Here is a 27,908-nt window from a genome sequence, read left to right on the forward strand (position 1 = left end):
GCAGTGGCCTTTGATGGCCACTAGAGGCCAGAGAATATCTTTCCTATTCGTCGGTCACATTCCTGTCATTATTCATCTTAGATAAAGCCCTTTAATTAGCCCCTCATTACAAACTGTCTTTGTGAGTGGACTTCTGATGACCATTGATCCCTGTCTGGTTTTTACTTTGGCTAATGATCTTTTTTCATCCATTTACACGAGAGCCAAAACTACAGGGTGTTCCTGGACTCCTTCAGTCTTTCCTGTGCCTCGAGAGCCTGCACTATTGTGGTCCATTATTATTAGGTTGTGGCTGACATACTTCCTGATTAGAGCTGAGTGAATAACAGGAAAGGAGACCTGAATATCCAGGGCCATGTGCATGCACATGCACATTCATTGTTCGGTTGTGTGCGTGTGTGTATGCGTGTGTGTGTGTGTGAGAGAGAGAGAGAGTAAGTGAAAGAGAGCATGCGCGTTTCCTGCTTGTACTATGTGTTCTGAAAGCTGTCCCTGGGTTATGCTAGGACTTTGACTTCACCAGTGAAAATCATGTGAGAGTTGGGCAAAAGTAGAGCAGTAACAGACTAGCACTGTCTCTAGGTTTGTCACAAAATGCCTCTGCTTCTTCTAATAATAAGCACTTTTATGCAGTTCTGATCCATCAGGGGAAAACAAATGGAATTATGGTTACGGTCACATTACTGATTAGTTTTGGTTTACTCTCTCAGAGCAGTTTGGGAATATTTGTACTGAATTCTGTCCAGTTGCATACACAAGAGGATTTGTGAAAGGGCTGTGAGTTGAAAGGTGATTTTGACATTTTAAAACCAGTCTAGCCACAGCCAGGCCACTGCTGGAAGTGTGGTCTGACCTAATGAGTTTAATTTCAGTTGTAAAACATGCAAACCAGTGTGTTATGGTGGGAGGTTGTATGCATGTGTCTGGTTATTCTTGTTTCATATTTTCCCCCCAAATAGAAATGTCCTGAGCATTGAATATTTCATTATGAACTGATACCGAAAGAGATGGCTCACCACACTTCACCCACACACTTTTGTTTTTGAGAGTACAGCAGAGCTCAAGCTTTTCCAAGCGTTTGAATCAGTTTGGGTCACTAGTGGGGTGAAATCCCATCAGGACAGATAGCCTGCAGAGAATAACTGTGAGCAGAATTCAGGCTGTCTTCCAATTTGATTCAAATGCTTTCCGGCATCACCCACCTCCCTCAACTCCTATTGCTTTAATCAGGTGTCACTGTGGCCTGGACTGGCTGTTCTGCTGTGATCAAAGATGAACTGGAGTGGACACTTTAGCATATGAGAGTCGGCGCATCGCTTCACCTGCAGGCAGCATTCAAATCGCTGCTGTCTTTGAGCCGGGGAGGCGGGAGAGCGATATGAAAATGATGTGCTGCATTGTGCCCATGTGTGCAAGCGCCATACCTTGTTGTTCTCCACGGCGATTGGTGGCTGAGCGAAATATTAATGAGATGTAAATTCACCTGCAGTCGTGGTCACTTGCAAATTGCGGAGACACGCACGCCGACTCATGATATGATGTCTGTCCTGGCACACGACAGTAACTAATGTTCACACTGCTCAACTAGCGACTAGACATAAAAAGTGAAAGGTTGGTGTAATTGACAAATGAACGTATGAACAAACGAGGGGTGAGTTTTGACAGATAAGGCGCTTTCATGCGCGAAAACGCCGCAGTCACGACACATAGGGAACACGCACGCATGTAATAAATACAATTTTTACTCGTCCATAAAATTGTTACTAAATGTTTCCTTTCTCCGGGCCATTTTGAGGAAAAGTAGCAGAGCGAAGTGGTTGCCAAGCGGCGGGAGCTCTTTTTTCTCTCTCTCTCTGTTTGGTGTATTTATAGAAGCAGCTGTGGTCACACGGTTGATTTTACAGTAGAAACCCGTCGTGACCGGAACACAGCTGAAAACTGTTTGATTAAAAAAAAAAAAAAACTGTTTTATTAAGGTGCTGCCGTCCAAGCAGGTCGCCTTCCATGTTTTCTCGTTTCCCCGCTGCTGTGCTCGGGGAGGGAGTGTGTCAGTGGGCGGTCACACACGGTGCGTGGTTCACAAACCTTATTTGTTTCCTACTACTTTCAGCGCCATCTTGTTGCAACTCTTCTACGTATGTGGAAGTTTCTACTGAGGGGAATATCACATTACCCTGTTCCAGCTCCACACACTGGGAACCGCTCCCCATATAGATAGATACACAAGCGCCTGTCGCGTTTGCTTCACCGTTTTCCTCCCCATCTCTTAATAAAAAAGTCACATTTCCAAACGGAGAGAAATGAGCATCGAAACGCTCTTAGAAGCCGCCGAGTTTTTGGAATTGCAAGCCCAGCAACAACAGAGAGCACGTGGTAAGTTGGCTTTTACAAGAAATAATACACTTTATGTATTTCCTTAATTATCAAGTAAGCCTAAACGCGCTGGAGTCTCCAAATAAGTTACATGTGCCTCTGGAGGATAAAAAAATCTCCCTGTCAGTGTGGGTGCAACAACTGTTTCAGCTTTATTTTATTGCTGATAAATGACTGCTGAATGAAATATATCACTGTGCACCTTGCTGTTTTGTTGCTTTTTGTATTCTAAGTTGTGAATATCGGAAATAATTTGGTTCAACTTTCACTCAGTGGTATTTCAGTTTTACTTTCATATCGCCGCGCAGAAGCCGTGTATCTCTGTTTTATTTCAGATCCCATGTAGACTAATCTTACAGAAATAAACCTTGTATGTTTTTATGGCATTATTAAATGTGGGCGACTGCAGCTTGAGGAGTCACTGCATTGAAAGCCGCTGCACAGACACGTAGAGGGGCTGTCCATTTGCAACAATGGTAATAACGTGAAGCGAGGTTTGTTTATAAAGTTGTCGTGATCGCATAACGAGGGCGCGTTTTGCACAGATCGATGCGCTCTCGTGCATACGGGTGCAAAACATTTTGAAAGCACAAATACAAGATATGTGACGGATAAAGGGCGGTGGCGGAGGGGATGCCGAGCTCGCTTTACATAATGACCTGACACCGCCGGGGTATCAAATGACGCCAGCTCTCAGGCTTCCCCCCTCTGCGCATCTGTCTCTCTCCGTCCCGCCGCCCCGTGCCGTTTCCACTGTTGATACATTAGCATCATGATGCGCACCCGCGGTGTTTATTTGTTTGTTTTTGTTGTAATGTGATAATAGAAACTACGCGGCGCTCCGGACGCTGGAGAGCTTCAGTTTTGACTGTCTGTCGGTGACGCGTTTCAAAGAGCCACGCCCCATCTCTGTAACACACCGAGGGACAGCCCTGCTCACCACGTGCGCGCCGGGCACTCCTCCCAAAGATTGTCTATCGCGAAGATGGACACTTCGTTTGACGCGTCCGCTCTGCAAACGTCTCTACAAACTGATCTTATCTGTACAGTCGAGACAAATAATACACAGAAACAATATCTGAAAGAGGACAGCAACAAAAAACAAATATGATGATGTCGGTGGTTGTGAGATAAGACTGGTTTTTCTAGTCACGGTAGACTTACAGCAGTCTAGGAAAACAGTGTTATTACATTCACGCCTCCTCCCTTCTCGGATCTCATCCAGCTATTTACAGAGCTGGTGATATGGACAAAATCAAACATTACCGTGTTTGAATTTGATATTTGATATGACGTGATATTTTTATGGTAATGTAGGCATGACATGCAATTCATGCTTTCATAAAATATTTATACACACAGTTTGTAGGCTATGTGACAATCAAATCAGGTAGAACAAAATAGAACAGTTACAACAGTCTAATAAGTTCAGAAAATCACATCCTTTTTTTTTTACTGAAATGTAGCCTGTAATATAGGGACATGGCAACACTTTAGCCAAATCATGATATTATAATGTCCAAAACCCTGAAATCACAATGATGCAATATTGATATATTGCTTCAAAACTCTTAACAAATAGTTTCATTTTCCACACCACTTTTGCTCAGCAGCAAGCCATTTCTCACAGCCTTTTCTTTATTGGCTGAACGAGAGGAGACAGTTTTCTGCTACTGACCATCTTTATCTTTTATTTATTTATTTATTTTCTTTTTTTAAATGAAGTTTTTTGCACCCGGAACTGCCACAGAGTGAGAGCTCCTGCTGGATCCTCCTCTCAGCTGCTCCTGCTCCACTGCATGGGTAGAGCTGAGGCCTCCTCCCTCCTCCCTGCTACTCCAGAGCAGGTCACTGTGTGGGGGAAAGTAGGGCAGTGTTTCTCTGCTATGTACTGCTGCAGTTATATAATGACAGAAGAGAACTCTCTTGTTTTTCTAAGTGTTTTAGCATATTTCCTCTGAGCGAAGAGAACCCTCAGTTTCATGTGTACTGGCACTACAGAACTGAATCTATCAGCCAGTTGGTATCAAGTGTAAAGAAGCCGTTCACCACAAAGCATAGCTAGTAAATCCTGTCCATAGTGAATAAATAAATGTGTAAATGAGAAAAAATGGTTTCATATGACATGTGGAACCACTTTAAGTGTTGTTCCTTAATATATGAAGTACTTCTACTTATACAGTAATAACTGCGGTGTTATCATTTAAGTTTCCAGCAGCAGGGATTAACCACTCGATGTGAAAAACTGACTGCTTTATCTTCACATATAAAATTGTATATTATATCTGCTTTGATATAGCACCGTGTTTGCCCTTTATTCAAAGCCCTGGTGCCAGAGATAAAGGCCGTGTTTGCTCTTGGGAGGAATTCAACTGCAGTATAATTCATGAACGTGCACCTGAACTTTGAACTCTTCACTGTTCGAGGTCACGTATCATTGCGGTAGATTGTAATTGTGTGGCAGGCTAAAGGAAGGAATATACAGTGGCACCTTAAAAGGGTTTAATCCAAACCTGAATCACCGGTGTTGAGCACTGAGTTTTCTCTAAGCTCATAAAATCACAATCTTAACTCTTCCAAGGCAAAGATGGTGGTGGAAATTTCTGATACAGTTTTCAGTCAGTTTCCTATCCGAGGCACTGACTAGGAGGTATGGTATTCTTCCTTCTAGCTGCAAGCCTGCACTCGTGATAGTAGTTGTTCCACTGGCTACCCGAGAAATTACATGGAGTGGCCATAAATGAGGTTCTTCGTTATCTTTATGGCCGTCTCCTTGAGGACAAACAGCTGTATTGTCAAGAAACTTGAGTGTCAGAGCTTCTTTGTACCTTCATAAATATCTGTTTCCCTTTTTGCCAGAATTCCTGAGACCGGCCGGCATTACCTTGATTTTAGTGGCTACTAATAAACGTCCTCATATTTCTTTACGTCAGCCGCTGAATTGAATCTTGAAGTCTACGGGCAAGGGACCGTTGTTTAGCCTGCTGAAATGGCCCTGCTCCACCCCTTATTGATGTAAAAGACTGCTGCTTGCATCTGACGGCTCTAACATCACAGCTGCCATAGCAACTGGATGGCCCCTTCCTCCCGCATCCTTACATGGCTCTCGGTGGGAACCACACATTGTTGGGGGGTCGGCGGGGGTGTTCTCGCGTATGATTGGATGGCACAAGGCTGATGGAACTCGCCGATTCCACCCCCTCCTTTTCAGCGAAATGTATTATGCACACATTATTGAGCGTGTCCCTTTTGTCCTCAGCATGTCCACGCAATTACCTTTTTGTTTATCACATCAGGCAGCGTGTTTTCAGCTACTGATTTTCAAGTAGGGGTAACAGGATTTTCTCTTCGTACACGAGTAACAAGCCTGTCATTCAAGACTTGGATTATTCTGTATTAATTGAAATGTTTTATGTGGCTCGCTCTGTGTCGGCACCGTCTTAGGTTAGCTGTTCGTGCAGAGTCCAAAAAAAAAAAAAAAAAAAGCTCTCCCAGTTGTACATTTTACTTCCAAGATGTGATCCTCCCATTTTACCCTCTAAAACATGACTCAAATTATCTCCTTAAAGCTTCTTATACGTCGCAGACGAGGAGTTGGAGGGGTATTTTCTCAGATCTGTTACTATATGCATTTAGGGGTGAATTATCTTTTCCCAGTGTGAGGCTTTGTTTGGAGAATACTGGAGCAGAACTTGTCACTTGCAGGCAAAATCAAGCTGCACCTCTTTCCATGACGTTGTCACTGGACTACAACTGTGAGCAACCTCTAACAAGGAGCAAACTCCTTGAAGCTACACAAGGCAAAAATCTGATGTACAAAAACACCTTCTGCATAAATCACAAAGTGGGTCTGCAACTGAGAGGAGCGTCACGTCCTAGCTAATTGAGATTCAGTAGATTTGTTGTGTTGCAAATGTAACTCTGAAACTCTGATTTGTATTTACACCTTTGCCCACGGGAAATGACAGATCAAAATTTCAGAGTGATATAGAAAGTGTGAGGACTTTCCATCTTTTGCCTCTCATATCTTTTTAGTAGCTTCCGGTATAAAGCCACCACAGAATGACTGGGTAGGTAAACAGTGCAGTTCACTGAAATCACCTTACGTAATTGCATAATTTCAGGGTATTTAAGTTCAGATGCTATTTTGAGGGCAGATACTGATTGATCATTAATTTCACAAATTGGGTGATACCAATAAATGCAGTGAGGCTGATTCACAATTTGTCTGTATTAAGCCTGAAGGTGCAGTGGTAAGTTAAGGGAATTATCCTTTATGTTGGCATTTTCTTTTAGGTAAATTCCTGGTGGCTTTTGAAAATGAAAAGCAGGTTTAGTGGAGCAGCAGGTACAAATAATAATACTAATCCACCACAGATATTATCCGACAAATAGATATCCCAAACTGTGAGAATACCTTGTAAGCAATACCTCTTGTATTGGGCACACACAGTCCTCATCACTGTGAAGCTTGTCCGACCTGGTTCAGATCTGCCACCAGTGACCCAGGATTTTGTGGGAAACACTCAATTTATTCCGACCCATTGCAGATAGGGAAAATTTACTGGTGTGATGTAATCATAAAACAAGAAAACTGCCCTAATTTCCAGTGTCTGTTTGCACTGTGCACAGCTTCCCCAAGAGTGGCATAGATCAGAGAGAAATAAAAGAAGACCAGCAATTACATATTCAGATACAAGTTCTGCTTAACAGAAGGTGGAGGGTCTTCTTGCTTATTATCTCAGGCAGTTGCATTATACATGGTGTCTTTTCAAGCCATCTGAGATCCTTCAAAGAAGGACAAAGTCTAGAGTTGTGTGTGTCGGGTGCGTTGTATTTCCATTAATGCCTTTACAGGAAACCAGGAACATGGAACAGAGTGGAAAAGAAACTCTAGAAACGTTTCTTGGTTGATCTTTCATCCCTGGCCCATCTCTGTCATAAGTGTCAAGTGTCATCAATGTCACTGGGTCAAGGCAGGCAGTGGGACTTCATGAGTCGATACTGGTCTATGTATTCCTGCTGGTACTGAGGATTTATTAATGGTTTGTCAGTCATTTTCTGGCAGTTGTTCAGCATCAACTGCAAATAGGCCTAAAACACAGCCTCTCGTAGGCGACAGCCTAATTGAATGTAGTCTTTATTGTTAATAGAATGTCTCTGTCTTTAAATAGATGTAGTGGCCCGTTCATGTTTTGTCAGGTGAAACTGTACTTTGAGGTGTAGCAGTGTTTTGTTCAGCCTGGAGTGGGCGTGAAAGGAAATGGTGGGATTTGTTATGTGAGCCTGTTATGATGCCGTGTTTCTTCCACAGAGGAGAATGAGTTAAAGGAGAAGCTGCGTCTGGAGCTGCTGGCAGAGCAGAAGCACTCTGTCAACTATACCTCAGCCATCCACATCAACAATGTGGTCAAATCAGAGGAGCTTCGCGTCGAGTGCCGCCCGGCCCCCGTACCGCCACCGCTGCCTCCCCCCTCCATGCCCATTACAGTCATCCCCATCCCGGTGGTCTCCCCCAGCCACACAGGATCACCCGCACTGCCGACGGCCACTCTCTCTCCTCCAGCCGTTCCACACCTGGCCTCCCCGAAGAGCGACCCCGGCTCCCCTCAGGAGCAGAGTACCGCGACTCTGCCTCTGTCTCTGCAGCCCAAACCCGAGCACTCATCCTCTGTGCTGGCCTCCAACCACAAGCCACCTCAACAGAATCACCTCCATCACGCGCAGCTCATCGCCCAACCCAGCAACGCTAAGCTGCAGCACCAGCCGCTCCAGCAGCTGCTCCAGCGCTATCCTGGCTCCATCGTCTCGCCTCCACAGCAGCATGCCTTACTTCCCCAGCCGGGCCCTACGCTCCCGCCGGCCCCGCTGCAGAACAGCCCAATCAACCGGGGCAGCCCCCCTGACGACGGGCGCCACCATGACAGCAAGAAGCGACCTGGAGGGTATGTCTTATGGTTTGTCCCTTTTTAACTGGTGGAAATAATAATTGAAAGGGTTAGGGTTAGAGTTTTATAAGCATGCTTTACTACATTGGTAGTATACCATGTGATACGTAGCAGAAATGAGAAACTCAACTTTTAATTGGACATCCAAAACAGAATAATGTGACATTTTATCTGCCTACATATATGTTGGTGAGGCAATAGAGGTAGAGTTTTTAAGAGTTTTTTTCCTCCCCTATTGTCCCTTGGGATACCAAATTCTTAATGTGCTTTAATCTGTGCTTTTACAGGGCAGGCACAAGAGAAGTGCATAACAAGCTTGAAAAAAACAGGTGGGTTCAACCTGTCTACATGGGCTCTTCTCTAAGTGAAGATTGGAGATTTTATGCACACACTGGGATGTGGCATGTAGCAGATTTTCCTCTGAAGTTGACATGTCTTAATGTTTCATTGGTGTTCTGATTCTCAGTTCTGAAATTGAATGCTATGATCTTTTTAATCAAAACCTATTGGGATTGGTGTCATCAGCTGTGTGACCCATGTTTAGCCTTGAATTGAAATCCTTAATCTGCAGTGAAACCAAGGCTTTTCCTGCTGTTTCCATTGCCTCAAGTCCCCTTTTTGTGCCTTTTGTCCATCAGACGAGCACACTTGAAGGAGTGCTTTGAGACCCTGAAAAAGAACATCCCCAATGTAGATGAAAAGAAGACCTCCAATTTGAGCGTGTTGAGAAGTGCCCTCAGATACATTCAGGTGAGCTGATAGTTTCTGAGGCTTTCTGAGTTTTCTGATTGGTTCTTAGCCCCTGAATATGTAAAGTTTTTGGCAAACGTTCTCATGTGATCAAAATATTGTTTGGCTTCTGGTGTGCTATGACTGTATGCTTTACTTTTGAAACAATATTCTATACAATGTGTGCATAATATCTTTTTACTGCTGTGATATGTGCACCATTAATACGGATTAGGGGACAGATGGAGCTAAATGCTGTTTTTTTTTTTTTATCGTTTTGTCTGTATAAGGTAAATTACATTTATGGCTTTAAGTGATGCACACTTCTGTGTGTTGTGAGCTTACCAATATGTAACAAGCCCTGTAGTGTGTGTAGTGGGTCAAATGTAAAATGCACACACTAGTAGGCAGGCTCAGTTTCGTTAGATTTTATTCCAGGCTGTTGGACAACTTCCTGCTGGTGTCAGTCAGGTGTGTGGTGTGTGTAATACTGCCCTGGAATCACATTATGTTAATTATTATTATATTTAATTATAGAGGGCAAAGTTTATGGAGTTTGTTTGAGTTCACATCGCTCCTTTTTGTCTTTGAATCTGAGACACGTCCAAACGTCCGCCTTAAAACTTGTTGGTGCTGACTTCATGGTGCTCACATTTACTATTGAACTGACATACCAAAGTTTAATCAAGTTTGCTTTGCTGCAGTACAACATTTTTATAATAAAAAACTGAAGACAAAATATTCTCTTCTGTATTGTAACTGATTCACAAGTTTCAAAATCAAGATTTACAGGATATTCTGACTGTGTGCCAGGTTGACTCAATATGCACTTGACCTGGGACTCTTCCAATTTAACTCTTTAGTCAAGTCTGTTTTGCAAATGTTACTTTATAATATTGACTTTATCTCTCAAAACTGCAACAGTTTCATAAAAACTTCAGACAAAACATTCTCAGTATAACTGATCCACATGTTTCAAAATCAAGATTTGCATAATTATTTCTGAATCATGGGAATACATTAATGATTTATCGCAGTAAATAAATACAAGCCCAGTTTATTCACATTATCATCAACAAAGTCCTTGTTTGTCGTAGTAAAAGATGTTGTGGTTATTTTGATAGAGCAGATATGACAAGATACAAGGCACCTGAGGGGAAGACTTGGATGTTGAGTTGGGTTGTCAGAAAGACGAGCTGCACAGTAGTGGTAGTTAAACCGTTTCCCCTGAAGGGCTGTGGTTTTACTATGGCCCACAACACTAACATGTATCACATTTGATATTATCTTGCTGTCTAACTTTCTTCAAGGAGAGCAGTTTTTTTTAAAGTGTCATGAGCAGACGGTGCACACACTCAGCAGCCATTGCCTAAATTTTAGGGTCAGGTGTGGTCATGGGAAGGAAACCTTCAGTGCGTACAGGAAATGAAACCAAAACTTGTTCCTAAACAGTCAACAGCAGAAAACAGGACCTCCTTGTCCACCCCCATCGTTTCCAGCCACAAAGAGCAAGACATTACGATCAGAGGAGGGTACATTTGGTTGTTCTGTAAAAACAAATGATTGCTGCATTGTCAGCCAACATGTGAAGGTGCAGAAACTAGTCCTGATGTAAAACATTGCTCTGGGCAAGGCCGTGGCCACTACATTTGATGTTTTTTTCCCCCGTTTTCCCTTTTTTTTTTTTGCGTTGCTTTGTCTGCTTACATCCCTGTACACAAGGAAATCTGTCACATGATAGTTATCCAGCCACTTTTGAGGGGCTAGGCGTTCAATATTTTGACTGTGGGCCATGTTGACACAACACCCGCTTGACCTGGGAACTGTATCAAGAACCCGGCTCAAAACAGGTCGAGCAAATTCCACCACTGCTCTAATTTTAACTCTTGCATTCAGTTGTCATCTCTTGGGTGTGATGCAGTGATCCAGGTTTTACAGTTAGAATGGCTCTTACTTGGATATAGGAGGTATTACATGTGGGCCGGCTGATGATGGGACTTGCCAGCACAGTGAGAGGGCCGTAAAGGAACCTGTTGCAGTGGTGACTGCACGGTCAACACCCGAACAGCATGTTATTAGAGCTACATAGCTACTTTATAATTACTGAGTAAATTAGGGCATTTATTAGTTTTTACACCTCTGACAAAAAACAAATATTGTCCAGTAGCAGATTTTGCACAATAATAACATTCCTGCTTTTTGTGTTGTCTTATTAGCATCCCTTATTACATAACCCTGGCAGATGTTCAGGAATGTAAAATTTGAGGAGGTCTCTGCTACTGATTTCATGCTCTCAGTGGCAGGAGTCTGATTATTCCTGTCTGTGCATGGCTACTGAGAGAAACTAGGACAGCGTGAGTGCAGAGCTCAGTTGCCCAGTCTCCCTCCCTCCACCCTCTCGCTCTGTATGTGTGTGTGTGATTAAGCAATACGGTGTTCAGTGTGTTGCGCTCGACTGGCAGACTGACCTGCATCTCTTCACCCCCCCCCCCCCCCCCCCTCCCCCCCATCAACAGCTGAGCTGGACTTAGGATGTATTTAAAGCACATGGACTGAGAAACAAACAAACATCTAGGGCTGACGCCATTTTCTTCTGTAATGTTAACTGTTCCAGCCTCACCTTTGTAGTGTCGTTTAAACATTTGTTAAGTTAGACCGCAAACTTTTTCACTTTGTGCTTCAAAGTGCACAGTAAAAATCACTTTGACAGATCAGTGAAGACAAAGCAATGTATGGTAATTGTGTGTGTGTGTGTGTGTGTGTGTGTGTGTGTGTGTGTGTGTGTGTGTGTGTGTGTGTGTGTGTGTGTGTGTGTGTGTGTGTTTGTGTGTGTGTTTCCCTGTGTGTATCCGGTTACTGTACAGTTTAGCTCCTTGATAAGTTTAGATGCAAGTTCCAGTTTGTCACAAGGTGGCTTCCCCGTCTGTTATTTGCCAGGCTGGCTGTGTGTGTGTGTGTGTGTGTGTGTGTGTGTGTGTGTGTGTGTGTGTGTGTGTGTGTGTGTGTGGAAAGGGGGGAATAAATGAAGGGAATTTTGGGACATGGATAGGTAGGGGGAAAAAAAGCACAGCATGTACCCTCTGTCATCGTGGCATGGGGTGGTTTGGGCACGCGTGTCCTGACTGCATGCGCCTCTCTCCTTGCATGCTCCCCGCTCCCTCCCCTGTCCTCACCTCCTTTTGGACTAGCAGCACAGAGGCAGTCTGCACGCAGGATGAGCACAGGAGAGCTTCAAAAGAGGCTTTAGGCCAGGGATTACATTTCATTTTGATTCACTACTCAGCCTCCAGTGTTCATCTGCGAGTGAGTCGAGTTTTTATCTGTGTGTCACTAAAGTGGCCGCTGCGCCTGGACTTTATCAGTTTCCCCTCTGAGTGTTACGAGCCTGGCCAACAGCCACACTGTCTGATAAATTTCACTTCCTCATTTCATTTCTCCTTTGCTGCATAGCAGCAAGTGACTCAGCAACCAGAAATCAACCTGTCTGATAATAAGGAACAAATGGATTCTTTTCTTACTGGTGTCACAGTCTTTCTTGTTCATGTTGTCAAGGTCTTTAATATAGATTATTTTCCTTTTAGGGTTGTGGTGATTTTTTAATTTTTTTAAATGAATGTATATAAACAGTTGGAAGTGGGATTGCTGTTTCCCTTGAGCCTGTGGTGGCTCTGCTAAAGCTGAGGCTGTGAAATAAACCCTGATGTACCGGAGCTCCTCCTCTCCACTCCCTCTCCCTCCCATCCTGCCTCACTCTGAGCTTTTAAGGCCACATGAGCAGCAAGCACATGGCTAGCCTGAGCCGCGTGACGTCACCCCCCGTGCTGGGCCCCCGCCCAGCCCTGCAACAGGCTGGGCTGGCCGTACCACCGGGCTTTGCTGCCAACAGGAGGGAGGGAACATGGGTTGGTAAACACAGGGCTCGGTTTACTCATCTCGCGCTTGATTTACCCTCAAAGCTGACTGAACTTGTTCATCCAGTGCTAGCTCCCCAGTGCCAGTTTAAAATGTGTTCTGCCATCTGCTGGGGAAACTTTACTCTTTAACAGTATTTCGTAAGAGTTCCTTGAACACTTTTGAACACATTTTTTTTCCACTTAAGTTTGATAATGACATCTGGTTGAAGTTTGTGTGTTGCTTGTCTTGAAGTCCCATCATTTCTTCGATGAAAAGTAGGTCCAACAGTCAATTTACTTCAAAGCCTTGCCTGAAGGCACAGCCACACTGATGGCTTTGACATAGCCATATCTCGTCAGACTTGAGCATAACATAATCTGTCTTCCATGACGACTGAAAATAGAGTTTTACATTCTGGATTAGTTGTAGTGGAATGGGGCACCTCTCTGGTTTAAACTGAGTCAGGCTCTGCATTTCTGCTTTGAGTCAAGAACACAATCACACTCAATGTTTGGTTTTTGCAGTGTCATTCTTGGTGCTGTGTTCATTTGACTAACCTGTAGCAGCAGATCAACAGATGGATGGTTATAATATTGCTGGCCAGTTATGGTTTGCGTGTGTGTGTGTTTGTGTAAGGAGTATTACAACACAGCTACATTAAGGGCACCTCAAAATTAAATGGAGACAGATTTTCCATGTTAGTTGTTGTTGTCTCTCCCAGTAGCAAAGCATGAAAAGGTTTATCACAGACTACTGTGTTGTATAGAACTGGGCTGTTGACGGCTGCACAGTCAACTTGCAAGATGGGGTAATTAGGCCAGTTATGACCAGCACAAGCTTGCACATGAGAAATTGTTTGCAAAAAAAGGCATTTGGCTTTTTCCACTGACAAGCCTTTTATTGTTGAAGTCAGGCGCCACGTGAAGCTCTGTGTTCCAGCTTGAAGGCACAGTAAGACAAGGGTTTATGGTTACCACACGGTCACAAGACCTCCATACAGAAGCCTGATCAGTGAGCCGGGCAGAGTAGCATGTCTGCAACGTGGCCTCCCGTGCTCCTGGCCCTTTAAGAAAGCCAAGCCTAGTGCAGTCTGTCTCTGGCTGCTGCAAAAGTGAGTCAGTGAGCACAGCTTGTTCTGCTCTCTTTCAATCCCCCGCTATCTCCCGCCCTCCCTCTCTCGTTCTCTGTGGGGCCATGTGCTCGGCACTCGCATTGCTTGTGACAGCGTTTGAGCAGTGTTTACCTTACACACACACACACACACAAACACGCACACACAAGCACGCACAAGCGATGCAGTCTGTCCCCCACGCTGATCTACTTTTTCACACACACACAAACATGTCCTAGGCGGGGCCTCATCTCTGCAAACAGGAGGGGGGTTGAGGGGTGCGGTCATGTGCAAGGAAACAAAAGGTAATTGGAACCTTGCCCCCCTCACCCCCCTCACCCCCTCCCACCCCTCCTCTGCCTCCTCCCTGTTTCATGGCGTGGATCGCAATGCCGCTGTGACCATGTTAGCTGCAGTGCTGCTTTTGTAAAGGGGATTTCTTGCCAGGAATCGTTGTGGCACATGAGACGGGCCTGGTTGCGTGACTTAGGGGTGATAAAAGTCATGTGCAGTCCATCTGCTCTTGACTTGGTCTGAGGTTTACATGGTTAATCTCCTACTAGCTGTTACTATGTTCTCTGCCCCCTCAATGGGGTTAAGAAGCAAGAGTTCTCCTCTCCCGTCATGAAATCGAGCGACGTTCTGCTAAAGCAACGAGCCTCATGTTGGCTCTGTTCGTAGCCGGGCAAGTTCAGTGGGTCTTGGTGTTTGTGGAGCATGCTCTCTCTCTCTCTCTCTCTCTCTCTCTCTCTCTCTCTCTCTCTCTCTCTCTCTTTCTCAACCTCTCTCTCTTTCTCTTCGATGACTCATAGTTTGTGGCATGCACAGCTGTGGCGCCACTCTGTTAAGTGCTGCCTGCTGTTGCGTGTGGGCAAAAGGGGAGCAGCGTTGAGTATGCAGACTAACAGACTGTCCCTTTTCTCTGGTGCACATCAACACCGTCCACATGTTCCACAGGTTTCACATGTGTTCCCTGCATTTGCATCTTGCCTTACGGACAAGTCCTTTTTACTAGCCTACTCCTCTACGCACAGTATGTATAGCATGGCAAGCCTGTAAAGCCACACTCCCTCTCCATGCATGTCAGCAAGTGTTTTTTTGCAGCTATGCTCACACTCGGCCACAGGGAAGTTTTTCCCACAGTTCACAAAACCTTGTTCTGAAACGTGCTATCAATGATTTAAAGAAAATCAAATCAAACCTTTTGGTGTACAAAGGTGCTCACGGTCTCTTAGGTTACCAAGGAAACCTTCAGAGGTGTTCTGCTGTTCCCATGACAACTAACGAGGGCATTTCAGTACCTCATTTTGTGAGACCAAAGATGCTGCTAACGTGTACAGACTAAAGTATTTCTCCCAGGCGTGCCTATGTGGAAGATATACTTCATTGTTACTGTCCAGTCAGATGAGTTAGAGGTGCATGGTAGAGGACACATCTAACTCATCAGGTAGTGGAACATAAGATTTCTGCAGGCAAATTTAAGAGTGCATGACAAAAGTGTTTTCCTCCTGTGTATTTGGTTCCATCTAACTGTGAAAAAATAAAACAGTTGGACTGGCTTGAGCACTGCTGCTGTAGGTTTTTACAACACCACTGTAATACTGCCATGTAATATATCATGTGCAATCGAACGAGGCTGCGCGTCTCCTCCTCCTAGTATTTTATTTATTTATTTATTTATTGTGACTAGTAGTGGCTGTACTCAGTTTTGCTTCCACATCTGCTTTGATTGATTTTTTTTCTTTCATATGTCATAAAATTGCAATTTGTAATGAAATAATTAACTTATTTATTTATGTTTTGGATGAGTGAGCTTAATTATAGTGACTGTAGGATTTTGGCAGTGAAGGTAATATTCCTGTTTTGGTAGCCCCCCCACTGCTGAGTGAATACAGGGGAACTGCATGACTGTGTGTGTTGGTGTGTGTGTGTGTGTGTGTGTGTGTGTGTGTGTGTGTGTGTGTGTGTGTGTGTGTATGTGTGTATGTGTGTATGTGTGTACTAGCGTCTCAAGCGGGAAGGAGCCCAGTGTTTTTGCACAGACAGCCTGACCCTTGGAGCTCTAATCCTGGATAAAGACTACAAACAGGTGCTGAATTAGACCAGGCCTGCCTTTTGTCCCGCTTAGCTATTTATACTAAGGTTGAACATGATGGTTAAAAAAAATCATGTTTTGATCAATCTTACAAATATTGCTATTACGATATGATTCACAATTGTAGTAGGAATGATCATTTTTGCATTGTAATTTTCATTTTCACTGAAAAAGCTATTAAAATGATGATGGATTTCGTTTGGGTGTCTGTACCAAATAAACATGTTTTCTTACATTTGAAAAATACAGTTTGAAGGCCAGGGCATCTCTGTAGCACCATAACACTTTATTTACAACGTTTTGTCACACTTTTTAACTTTTATCAAAAAAACTGCAGCTCCAGCGATTTGGATATGGCACTTCTTGGCCATAGTGTGATTTTGATAATATGTTCAGTCCTAATTTATAAACATAATCCACTGTTGATGTGCACACACCCACACTAAGACAGAAACATCTCATCCACTTAGACATGTACCTCTTTTTTTAGATGCATACAGATCAGCCAGACACAGACTGGCACATACACTCACACACACACACACACACACACACAGATACCTGTCACATGGTGGCATGAACACTCACAGGACGTTCACCCTTTGGGCAAATGGTTTTATGATCCTGACTCATCAGGTTGCTTCCAACAGAGCAAGACCGCACACTGATTTCCTCAAGTTTCACTTCACTGAGCTTCACCGAGGAGGCCAGAAATTGTGTTTGTATATTCAGACACTGCCTGTCCCCTCTTGAGAGAATGGCTTAAAGTCGTCTAATTACAGGCAGTGTTTCATGTGAAAACGCTAATCCCTGCCAGTGTAACTCCATCCTGTTGGTATTGTGGCAGAAAGTCACAGTGTCTATTCATTTTGACAGAATTGTGTTCCACATTTGTTTATAATATTTGGGAATGAAACCTTCTGCGTGTCATGGGTTAAAAAGGTGTGTGTTTATGGATAATCATTTGCCATTTGTTGACTCTCTGGAGTTTTCACAATGTTTTGAACTTCATCTCATGACTTTACTACTGTTGGCCTGTAGTGGGGAATTCTACCTCAGTTTGTTTGGTTTTCCTGTGTGTCAGCTGACGGGTTAAGGGAAATTGGGTCACAGAGAGTCATTGCCTGGAAGGACCTCCCACTTTCCATGCTTAACTCCTTCCTCCTTTCCCTCTCGTCTCCTCCTCCTCCTCCTGCGTGTCTCTCTGAGCCTTTCCTCAGTTTTACTCTACATGTTTTGTCAGATATATATATATATATATACACCTGTTGAATAGCCAGAAGCTCAACTTTGGACATCATCAGGCTATTTGTTGAAGTTTATTAAATTATTAACTAATCAGACAGTTTCCTGGAGTGCTGCTGTTGTGCTCTCTGGTTTTGAGAACAATATGTTCCTTGTTTTTTAGGCATCTGGTGAGAGTTGATGATAGCCTAAATCAGCATGATTTATTGATTTTTAGTCGTTGAAAGAAACTTACTTCGCCTTTAGTGGCTCAGTTGAATTGTTTGATTTTTTTTGCATATATGACGAAGCTGATGAAATTCTCTGCTTATGTATGCCATGATATTGTTTGCAAATATTGAATGGGAGTATTCTGTAGAACAATATATGTTGATATAATATTGTACATTGTGACAGTAAGCAGGCCATTGTGAAAGCGAGATCACAGGAAGCGGATTATGCAGCAGTTGCTGTTTACACATATATGACGTTGATGGGTTTTCATGGTGCGTACAAGGTCTGGAAGTTGCCCTGTGATTATGCATTAAAAATAAAAAGGGGCAGAAAGTGATTCTTGCCCCTTCATTTTCAGGGCTGCTGGTCAATTCCAAATCACGAACACAGATGAGGAATGTTGTGAATTACATCTGCTGGTGGCAGCATCTTAGAGCTACTCACTAGCTGGTATTACAAGTTCACGATGAAGAGTTTTATTCATGCGTTCAAGCCCCTCCACTGACTTCACAGCCATTCGGGGAGGGAGATCCTTAACCATTTCCTGCCTTGTCCGTTCAGACATTGAAGCGGAAGGAGAAGGAGTATGAGCACGAGATGGAGCGACTGGCCCGGGAGAAGATTGCTACACAGCAGCGATTGGCAGAGCTGAAAAATGAACTGAGCCAGTGGATGGATGTGATGGAGATCGACCGTGTGCTCCGACAGACAGTGCAGCCCGAGGAGGACCAGGCCTCAACCTCAACTGCCTCAGGTACACACTACACATCAAGGCCTGAAGTCAGGGAGGGGTGAGGGGCGGCCCACAAGGTGCAACCTTGATCTAACCTCTTGTTAAAATATTGTGTAAAATTGGTCATCATTACCAAAATATATTACCTTAAATACATGAGCCACTGAATGGGGGGAAAAAACTCTGTACAGTACGGTCTCTGTGTGAGGCAGTGCAGTCCTCCCAGCCATTGTATTTCTGTTGGTCCACAATTTTTGTCATGCAATTCTTGCGATCATTAAAGTCAGTGTGAATTTAAATGTATTACTGAGTTCATCCTTGTCTGTTTTGTGTTGCAGAAGGTGAAGACATCATGGATGAAGACCTGGATGAGACTGTGCCCAGAGCACCTACTGCCTTACCCACCGTGCCTCAAAACATGCAGCCTGAGCTGCGCAAGACTGTAACCCCAACCCCAACCCCAACCCTACCACCGCCCACCACCACCACCCTCATCACCCAGCACATTTCCATCCAGCACAAGGCCCCGCTGCACCCACCTCAGCTGCAGCCCCAGCCTCAGCCAATGACTCTCCCACAGCCGGCGTCCAAGCCTGCAGCCCCATCGACACTTACAGCCACAACTCCCAACACTACCACCACCCCGATCCAGCCTTTACTCCCCACACAAACACAAGTGGTGACCACCCCCAGCCTGCATCCCACCGTTATAGCCCACGCCTCAGCTTCCCATGCTTCAGTCATCCAAGCCGTCAACCACGTCATCCAGGCAGGGGGCCCCAAACATATTGCCCACCTGGCTCCCTCCACTACCACTAGCTCTGTTCAGTTGACTCCTGGCCATCAGCCTATTGGCCACATCACCGTGCACCCAGTGGCCCACCTGGGCCAGCACCTTCCCGCCCTGTACCCCCAGCCAGTGGCCGTCACCCAGCCAGCCATGGTTGGTCACATCACCCATACACTCACCCACGCCCAGGTGAACGGCACAGCGCCTAGCCAGCCAACAGCCACCATCGTGGGCAAGCAGGCAGCGGTGGGTGCCCAGGTGGTGACCCACCACCCACAGCTCGTGGGCCAAACGGTGCTCAACCCTGTGACAATGGTGACCATGCCCTCCTTCCCCGTCAGCACCCTGAAGCTGGCCTGAATGCCCGCATCAGGAGCGGGCCACAGACGGGCCAAAGAGGCAGGCAGACGGAGACACCTCCAGATACAGGTGAACCACGGGCCTCAGACCAAGCCATCAGCACGACCCACAGCTGAGGGCACCAGAGTTGCTAGACACCTCACTGATCCACAGAACCATGTTACATTTCAGAAGAATTACATCAACTTAAAAGCAACTTGGAACATTCCAGAAAAAAGCTGCAGACCTGTTTCAGTGTTTGTCTACCATGGTATCGTAAGAGGTGAATGCAAATCTTGATCATGAAGTTGGGATATGCCAGGCTGCTTATATAGTTCATGGTAATCATGTTGATTGTGTTTGGCAGCATACAGAACAGTGGGAAGAATCCAGTGGGCAGATGTGCAGTTTTAACCCCTCACCTGCCATCCATCATTGCAGATACTGGAGCAGTAGTTTCGAACGAGCGAGTCAGATCTCTGTTATTTCACACAAGACCAGTTGACATTTGACTTAATTGAAAACACGACCATAAAGAAAGAGGGTAATATGGGCTAATGCCAACACAGGATCCTGTGATGGCGTCCCTGTAAGTGGTGACTGGTGTCTAGACTACCACAGATTACCACTGCAACTACTGTGGGATTATCTAATAGTAGACGGTGCACTCAAAAAGCTGCACTGGGTATTGAGACCTGTGGCAGAGTAGGATCAGAGTGCTCAACCCGCTATAAGGAGCACACTGAGAATGTGATTTCCCTCCTCCTCCTCCTCCTCTCCAGCAGAGGCACATGGCTGCAGGGCGGGAGCAAAAACACGGACTGAACTACCCCTGCTGCTGCGAAATTGCAGCGGACAGTGAAGCTGCATATAGCACTAGCCCCCCCTGCTGTTTCTTTGTGTCCACTGTCGTAGTTGTATCCCTGTGAAGACTGAAAAATCCTCCAGTGAGACTGTGCAGAGGGACATCATTCAAACAAGGGGCCATTAAGAGTTAAAGAAAGGGCTACAAAGTGTGGCTTTGTCAAGATTAAGCATTTTAGGGGTAACGGCTAGTCAGGATTAAAGCCAGTCACATTGTTTTGGCTTGTTTTCCTCATCTCCAGTTTATGTCCTTTGAACAAACTGTCTAGACTGTCAGTAGACTGAACAGTCTACTGTTGATTGGTCAAGTCTGTTGTTTTTTTTTTTTTTTTTTTTTTTTTTTGTCAATGAGGTTGTGCATCTGTCACGGCTGCTGTTTATTCAAATGCAGTTCTGAAGTGTGTCTAAAACAGGATAAAGATGTGACCAGTTAAAGTTTGCATGCATGTTTTTATTTTTTCCAAAAAGCTTTCTTGTCTGTTGAATGGTTTGGTTGTGGCTTACATGGGCAGAGTAGCATGGAGGCTGCTTTTTAGACAAACCATAAAGGTGGAAATAACAGTTTAAACCCATATCAGAATTAATGGGCATTTCTGGCAGTGTCCAGATGCAAAATGTCTGGAGAGGATATCAGAGATGAGGTTAAAACTCAACGTTGCCGTGATTGTACACAGTGAAGGAGCTGAGTGTTGAGTGGAAAATAGGATTTTGGTCCAAAAGTATCGTAAAGTATATGTCTGTACTGCCATGTAGGACTTGTTTGCATGCTTTGATTACATGCCATGATTGTGGTGCATAGTTGCGTCGGTCGTTTTGAAAGTGAGGCGCACCATGGCAGTACTATTTGTTGTACTTTAGTAAACATTGTAGGCTGGGATACTTTCACATGTCAGAGTAGTAATTACATTGCAAGGATGACTGGCAGAACATGTCGGCCTGTATCTCTGCCATCCATAACTTTTGGTGACCCGGTACACTTGACCTTACCCAAGATGAGTGCACCAGCACCTTTTCTACCAACAAAATGACTGCGACAGCTGGCATGAAACCAATCCATCTTCCTGCGAGATGACCCTTTCCCCATTCTAGCACTGTGAGACCGAGTTTGTAACAGTCCCAACGAGCAGAACAGTTTACAGTCGTGCATAGCGCTTGCTGGGACAGCAAACCGCTGTGCTCTCCTACCTTAATCTGAATGTATCAATCTGTGAAAGGATACAGAGTAGCGCACTCATTAGAAGTTGTTAAGCCCTGGTTTTTAAGAAAAACAAACTTTATTAAAGTATAAATTGTATGTAAATGGAATGTACACATTCAAAATATTTTGTATTTTTAAGATTTACTGTTACTTGTTCCATCTGTAAAACTTCTGTTCAGTGAAAATTTTATAATCTAGCTTTTTTTTTTTTTCTGGGACCATGTACAGTACTGTATATCGGGGGTGACTACTACACAGACCTATTTCCACATTGCTATCACAAAAAGGCACTTTGGAAAGTATAGACCCCATTAATTTTTTGGTATTTTGTCATGCTTCAGTATGATTAAACAGGCACTTACTGGGGATGGTGTTTTTTTTTTTTCCTTACACCCTGCACAAAATATTCTGTTAGAGTGGGAAACTTTGAAGTGAAAATATAAAATGAAGTTAACACCTTTCTGTCTTATGCAGATAATGCTTATTAAAATAATTTTGAAATCATATTGTGGCAAAACAAAACATGTAAAAGTTAACGGGGATTCATATACTTGATAAAGCAACTATATAATTGTGTGTTTTCCCTATGGAGAAAGTTTAAGTTGTATATTGCCTGTAAATTTTGGGCTGCATTTAGATCTAATTGTCTTATGTAAAAAGATTGGGAGGGGGGGTGGATCTAAAGATGCTTAAAAATAAATTGTATTATGTTTACGAATGTCTTGAGGCACTATTTTTCTTTACCAACACCAAAAAAACATTTTTTGTATTTCAGTCAGTGTCCTGTTTGGATTCTAAACATATGCAGAAGTACGAGCATTTTAATTGCATTTGCAGAACCAAAGCATGATTGACTGTGAGACAAAGTGCCGGCACAGTGGACTAAACCGAGAGCGGCTCCAACACAAAGCTGACAAACTTAAGCAGAGACACACAATGCTCAGTCGTGTTTTGAAGTCGCACAGCAACAGATTCGCAATTTGAGCTTCACATTGATTCCCTATAATAATGGATTTAATTTGGGAAATCCAAGTTGAGTTAATGGTTAAAAAGTTTAAGTCATCTCAAGCCATAACATTTCATTTCAAACTGTACCTTACAAAATGCATTAAAAAAAAAAAAAAAAAAAAATCATTCAACACCTTGATGTTTTCACCTAAACTGTTCATGAAGTAATATGTGTGCATTTCTAATTCACTCTCTACTATTACATGTCTTCACTTAGTGCATTTTGTTTGTAACAAAATGTAGAAATGTTGTCACTTCATCATTTATGGGTTAGGGTTAGCTTGTGGATATTGTTGGGGGGAAAAAAGCATTTTGAATTTCAGCTGCCACACCGCAAAACGTGGAAAAACTGAGTCAGAATCGCTTTATTGGCCATCAACACGTGTGAGAAATTTGTTTTGGTGAGTTGGTGCGGCACTGAAGACACGACACACACAGTTCTGTCTGTCTGTGTCTGTCTGTCTTGTCTGTCTGTCTCACCCCTGAACACAACTCACAGTCAAATGGAGGCATGAAATTATACTTCTGTTTTATTACAATATTAGAATTTTTACATAGTGTCCTCTCCATCACATCACATTTATAAATTTATTACATAAATATATTCCAAAAAGTAGAATGACAACCAAAAACAAATTTCATATAAAAACAAATTAAGAAACAAGAAACCAAGGAAATACCTGACTGATACTTGCTTTTGATCGTCTCTGACAGCTGGGGAAGCGGAAAGAAAATAAAAAAATAATAAAAAGTTCAGGAATGTAATTTAAAAGGAAAAAAACAAAAAAACAAAACATACATGGGTCTTAAATTCAAAACATGGCAGAGTCATTTAAATCACCAAAAATAAGTGTTTGCTTTTCACACAAATGCTTCGCAAGAAACCGCAACTGGGATGCAAAACAAAAACGCCTAAATGCACTCAATAATTTTGATCATTATTCTTAGCTTTCATGGGTTATTCCAAAACAAAATTATTTTTATTTTTCTTAGTAACACGTCCATAAGCTGGGAGGGATACAGAATCCACAGTTAAATGTAAAATAATTAATGTGAACTTTGCGAGGGAAAATCCAAAACTGAAAACAAATTAAATTCGTCAGGATTGGCTTTGGTTATATAATTAATGTTCAAGGTTACGTCCTTGTTTAAAGCACATGTGCATGATACGAGTTCACTGGAACTGAAGTCGTTTCCAACCAAAATAATGAAGAAAAAAAATCTTCAATCTCAAGATCTTTCTCAAAAGTTAATTTAGATGCATATTTTCATCGTCCATGGAGATTATAATCAAGAAACTGGTCATTCCTCTGCAGTCTGAGTTACCTTCACAACACATGCAACAATAAACACACTGCATGGCCTCTGATGCGACCCGTCACTCATACTGTCACTTCATGCACAATAAGGGTCTTGTCTCACCGAAATCCTTGAATCATAAAGCTGCACTGGCAGGTATCAAAGCTGGTTAATGATGACAACCCCCCAGGATGCGGACTGGCTGTCTCAGACTTTGAGAGAACTCTGCTTTGGGCAAATCTCCACCTCGCCACACTGCACTCATCATGAAGAGAAAACTTATCTTACATATTGATTTAGCAATCGGTGAGCGGTGGACTGTTACTCAAGTTAAATCGAGACGAATCAACACTGAGCGGAGCTGCTAACATCAAGCTTGTGAGGATGCATAGCTGGGTGGCTTCATGATAAACACGCTGGTACTGACAAGACAACACTTAACTGCAAATTAAACTAAATCCTCACATCAAGATGAAGCCAAATGAACCAACGGTAGCCTCTGCTGAGGGAAAATTACACAAAGAAAACCCACACACACTCATTTGTACATCAGCCTAGGTCACCATGACAAGCAGTTCTACTATTGTGTAGTCAAATAAACCCAAGAACACATAACAGATGTAAATGATAATAAAAATGTTTACAAATGTAATATTATATAAAATTAAATTATTACAGTATGTATGCAAGTTGACCTACAGAAATAAAATACAAACAATAGGCCTACTAATAAAAAAGAAACACTTGTGGGAGAAAAATGTGCTTTGAAAAAAAAAAAAAAAAATCCTTGCACCAGTCAACCAGTCACTTGCATGTAAACCTTATATCAAGACCTTATGTGGAAAAACAAAATCAATCCGTTATAATGTTACTAAAAATAAGATATATGAAACGTCCCGATGCACCCACTTGTTTCTATGCCACTCATTTCACCAAGACAGCGGACAACACGAGGCGTCACACTGGACACCGGCTTGGACAGGCAGATATGTATTTTTTTTTTTTTTTGGGACAGGGCTGAGAGGACAGGAGGAGGGTGAGGAGTGTGTGCTCTGCTGGTGCCAACATGTCTGACAGTCTGGAGAACATCTCACCGTGCCGCCCCGCGCCTCCTCGTCTGCTCCCTGATGCAGATGTAACGTGTTGGTGGTGAGGTGAGTCGTGGTTGGGTGGACACTTGGGGATGTCAGCGTTCTGGGAAAGGTTTTCTGGGTTGTTTTTTTTGTTTTTGTTTTTGTTTTTGTTTTTTTTTCTCCCCCAGTTTAAGAGAGACGTGTGCATGCGGCAGAGCGACCAGCGGCCTGTGTTAATAGGCTTCCTTCTGAGTGTGCATTTGTTCCTGGATCTTCTGCAGCATCTCCTGCATCCGCCGCAGCTGCAAGGCAAAGAGACAGGAGACACATGTCAGTGCGGAGCCATGATGGACAGTTGTAAGGGTGGGACAATAAATCAATACTTCAATATATCACCACACTTCCTCTTGTGATACATTATCAATACACTCGTGCCATGCATCGATATTTGAGTTTTCAACTTTGCATTCCTATGAGGTGCATTTGTTCGCTGCCTTTAGCTATTTGAACTGGAACTGCTCTGTCATGTTCCTGTTGCAGCCGCTGTGCAGACTAAAACACTGAAAAACACGACTGATGCCTGCGTATTGGAAAAGTGTGCAGCCTTTTTCCTGGCATCTTTCTCCTCTTCAGTTACAAATATCGTGATGTATCATAGCTTATTGTCTTACAGTATATCACATATCGCAGAATCGCCTGTGTTGTGATAGTATCGCCAGTTTCCACCCCTAGACACTAACACATCCACATGATACATACTTTTTATACATATATATATATATATATATATAATTTTTCCTGTCACATTTGTGGTAGTGTGGAGTCAGGACGTTAAAGGTGTAGTTTTCAGGCTGCATGCCCCAGAAAAAGCTTCTGCCTGAGCACGCACAACTCAGCTGATCACATGTCACAAGTCAATATGACTCGGGGGGAGAAGTCTCGATCATGTGACCTTTGCTGATGACTGGGACTGCTTTGTCACCCACACTAAAATATATAGATAGATAGATAGATAGATAGATAGATAGATAGATACTACTTTTCTGCCCCATATCTTTCAGATTCATAACGTGATGTAAACTTGTGAAAAGTGAACCAAGCATTTGCTGCCAGCCGGTTTAATATTCGACATTTGTGTTGTCTGCGCTGTGATGTGACTGCGTTTCACTTTGTGTGCTACAGGCCCCCAGGCCTCATTGATACACATGCATCACACATTCAAAGATAGCACAGTGATAGTAAAAACATAATATTATAACAGAAATATTATGTTTCCAAAATTTTAATGTTGGTTACACAGAAAATATCAAAATAAATAAATAAATAAATAAATAAAAATAATGTAGGAAAAAATATTCACTTTATTTGGTGGAATAAATAGATTTCTCAAAACTAAGCGGGAGACAAAACACAAGGGGAGGTGATACTGCACCGTGGACACAGAGGTACCATCACTTGGCTCAAATGCTGAAACTTATTGATTATAAATTATGATAACGCTGGTTCAGTAGAGGGATTTCTGGTAATGCATTGTAAGTATGAAGCACTGTGTTAATTGTGATTCTTAAATATTTACAGTGGCTGGGGATCACAGGTTTATATGAACAGTATGAAGGGAGAGCAGCTACACTGTGCAGCATCTCGGGTGGGAAACCAAGAAATCCCTCTGCTCACTGGCACCTCTGCTGATCTGGCCTATGTTCACATGTGGAGGGGTTCCACAACTTTCCCAGGACTATTAAGCTCTCTCCAAACCCTCGCTCTTCCCACTGCTTCCTACACAAAACTCTAATCCTAGGTGATGCCACAGATATGAGCACCACTCAAAGCTCCAGATGACTTGTGAGAAACCGACTTTATGTTTATCCTCATAAAATCATCCAGATGTTTAAGCTCATAGCATGTAACCTGACCATTCAAACAGGGATTATGGGAACATCAGTTTGTCTGTGTGCTTCACTGATTGACTGGATGAGACTCAGCAGAGTCTTCCTGGTCCTTCTGCTCTGGCTGTGCCTCTGAGCTGGGCTCAGGCTCTGAGTGCTCGAGTTGGTCTGAACTGTGCTCGGCCTCGTGCTCGTGATCGTGCTCGTGCTCATGCTGCTGTGCCGTGTCCGGCTCGTGGTCGGCATTCCGTACCTCCTCGTCTTTCTCTCGGATGAGTTTCTCTGTCTCGCTGTCCGTCACCCCCGGGACCATGGGGATGGGGAAGTCTGTTCCGCTCTCCCTGGTCAGCTTACTGCAGAGATACAGGTCGCAGAAAATGGTTCAACATTTTATATTTACAAAAAGTAGGAAAATGCCCGTGCACAGTGACAGTCGAGGTGCTGGTAGTGTGGAGGAACAAATTAGTAGGGAGAACCACATATAGTGGAAACATACCGCACACTGGACTGTGTCATGAGGATCTTTTATTTAAGTTCAGAGCAATGTGTTTCGCTGGTGGCTTCTTCAGGCTAATGAGCCTGAATGTTTCCATTATACTTACTATACTGTTTCCTCTATGTTTCCACTATATGTGGTTCTCCCTACTATTTTATATTTACAGTTTATTAGAGGAGAGTGATAGAAATGTCAATCAAGGGCTTTTCGGATCATTTCATTATGTGGCCACTATTTCATCTTTCATGTTGTTTTCAAGCCGAGTGCCTGTTATCAGCTGATTGTGTATCCATGCAGGGTGCAGCATGGGAGCAGTGGCTACAAATTTCACCATCGCCTTCCGAGTCTTTTAGCCCCAGGCGTTTAGGGCCCAGTTTTCCGTGCTGTAATTGTGTCCACCTGAGACCAGACCAACCCTCGGTGCTTCAATACTGTCACCATTACTTGGCCGTCATTTTTGTGGGAGGCAATCATCTGGTCATTCTCTCAAGTGAACAGAAACACATTGTAGGCACAGCGCAACACAAAGCACACCCAAATACACCTGGACCGTTTCATTATCTATGCTGGATGCTGTAGACTGTCAGACCTCATTAACATCTTAGAGTCAAAAA

The 27,908-nt window shown here is 43.5% G+C and overlaps 2 protein-coding genes across 6 annotated transcripts in view; one reads left to right on the forward strand and one right to left on the reverse strand.

Annotated features, from left to right (window-relative positions):
• Positions 1-1,853: 1,853 nt before the first annotated feature.
• On the forward strand, positions 1,854-22,246 carry mnta (MAX network transcriptional repressor a). The gene is made up of 6 exons (XM_030067201.1): positions 1,854-2,373; positions 7,688-8,318; positions 8,609-8,650; positions 8,960-9,071; positions 18,170-18,362; positions 18,680-22,246. The coding sequence occupies exons 1-6, from the start codon at positions 2,301-2,303 to the stop codon at positions 19,489-19,491; spliced, it is 1,863 nt and encodes a 620-aa protein (XP_029923061.1). The 5' UTR covers positions 1,854-2,300; the 3' UTR covers positions 19,492-22,246.
• Positions 22,247-23,052: 806 nt separating this feature from the next.
• Positions 23,053-27,908, reverse strand: part of septin4b (septin 4b) — a 53,414-nt gene continuing 48,558 nt past the window's right edge. For 4 of the 5 annotated variants that reach the window (XM_030066922.1, XM_030066923.1, XM_030066918.1 and 1 more), the window contains one exon: positions 26,251-27,151. In XM_030066922.1, the coding sequence (XP_029922782.1) occupies positions 26,869-27,151 (283 nt within the window). In that variant the 3' untranslated portion in view covers positions 26,251-26,868. Of the gene's footprint in view, positions 25,215-26,250; positions 27,152-27,908 lie in introns of those variants that run through there. The other variant, XM_030066921.1, reaches the window with a different exon arrangement.

Source organism: Myripristis murdjan, chromosome 13 (genome assembly GCF_902150065.1).
Source record: "Myripristis murdjan chromosome 13, fMyrMur1.1, whole genome shotgun sequence".
Classification (NCBI taxonomy): Eukaryota; Metazoa; Chordata; class Actinopteri; order Holocentriformes; family Holocentridae; genus Myripristis; species Myripristis murdjan.

Bases quoted from the DNA above. Each gene is read 5' to 3' on its own strand.
- mnta (XM_030067201.1), top strand. From the start codon at position 2,301: ATGAGCATCGAAACGCTCTTAGAAGCCGCCGAGTTTTTGGAATTGCAA. The intron at 2,374-7,687 runs GTAAGTTGGCTT...TTTCTTCCACAG, and splicing joins GCAACAACAGAGAGCACGTG to AGGAGAATGAGTTAAAGGAG. The intron at 18,363-18,679 runs GTACACACTACA...TTTGTGTTGCAG, and splicing joins CTCAACCTCAACTGCCTCAG to AAGGTGAAGACATCATGGAT.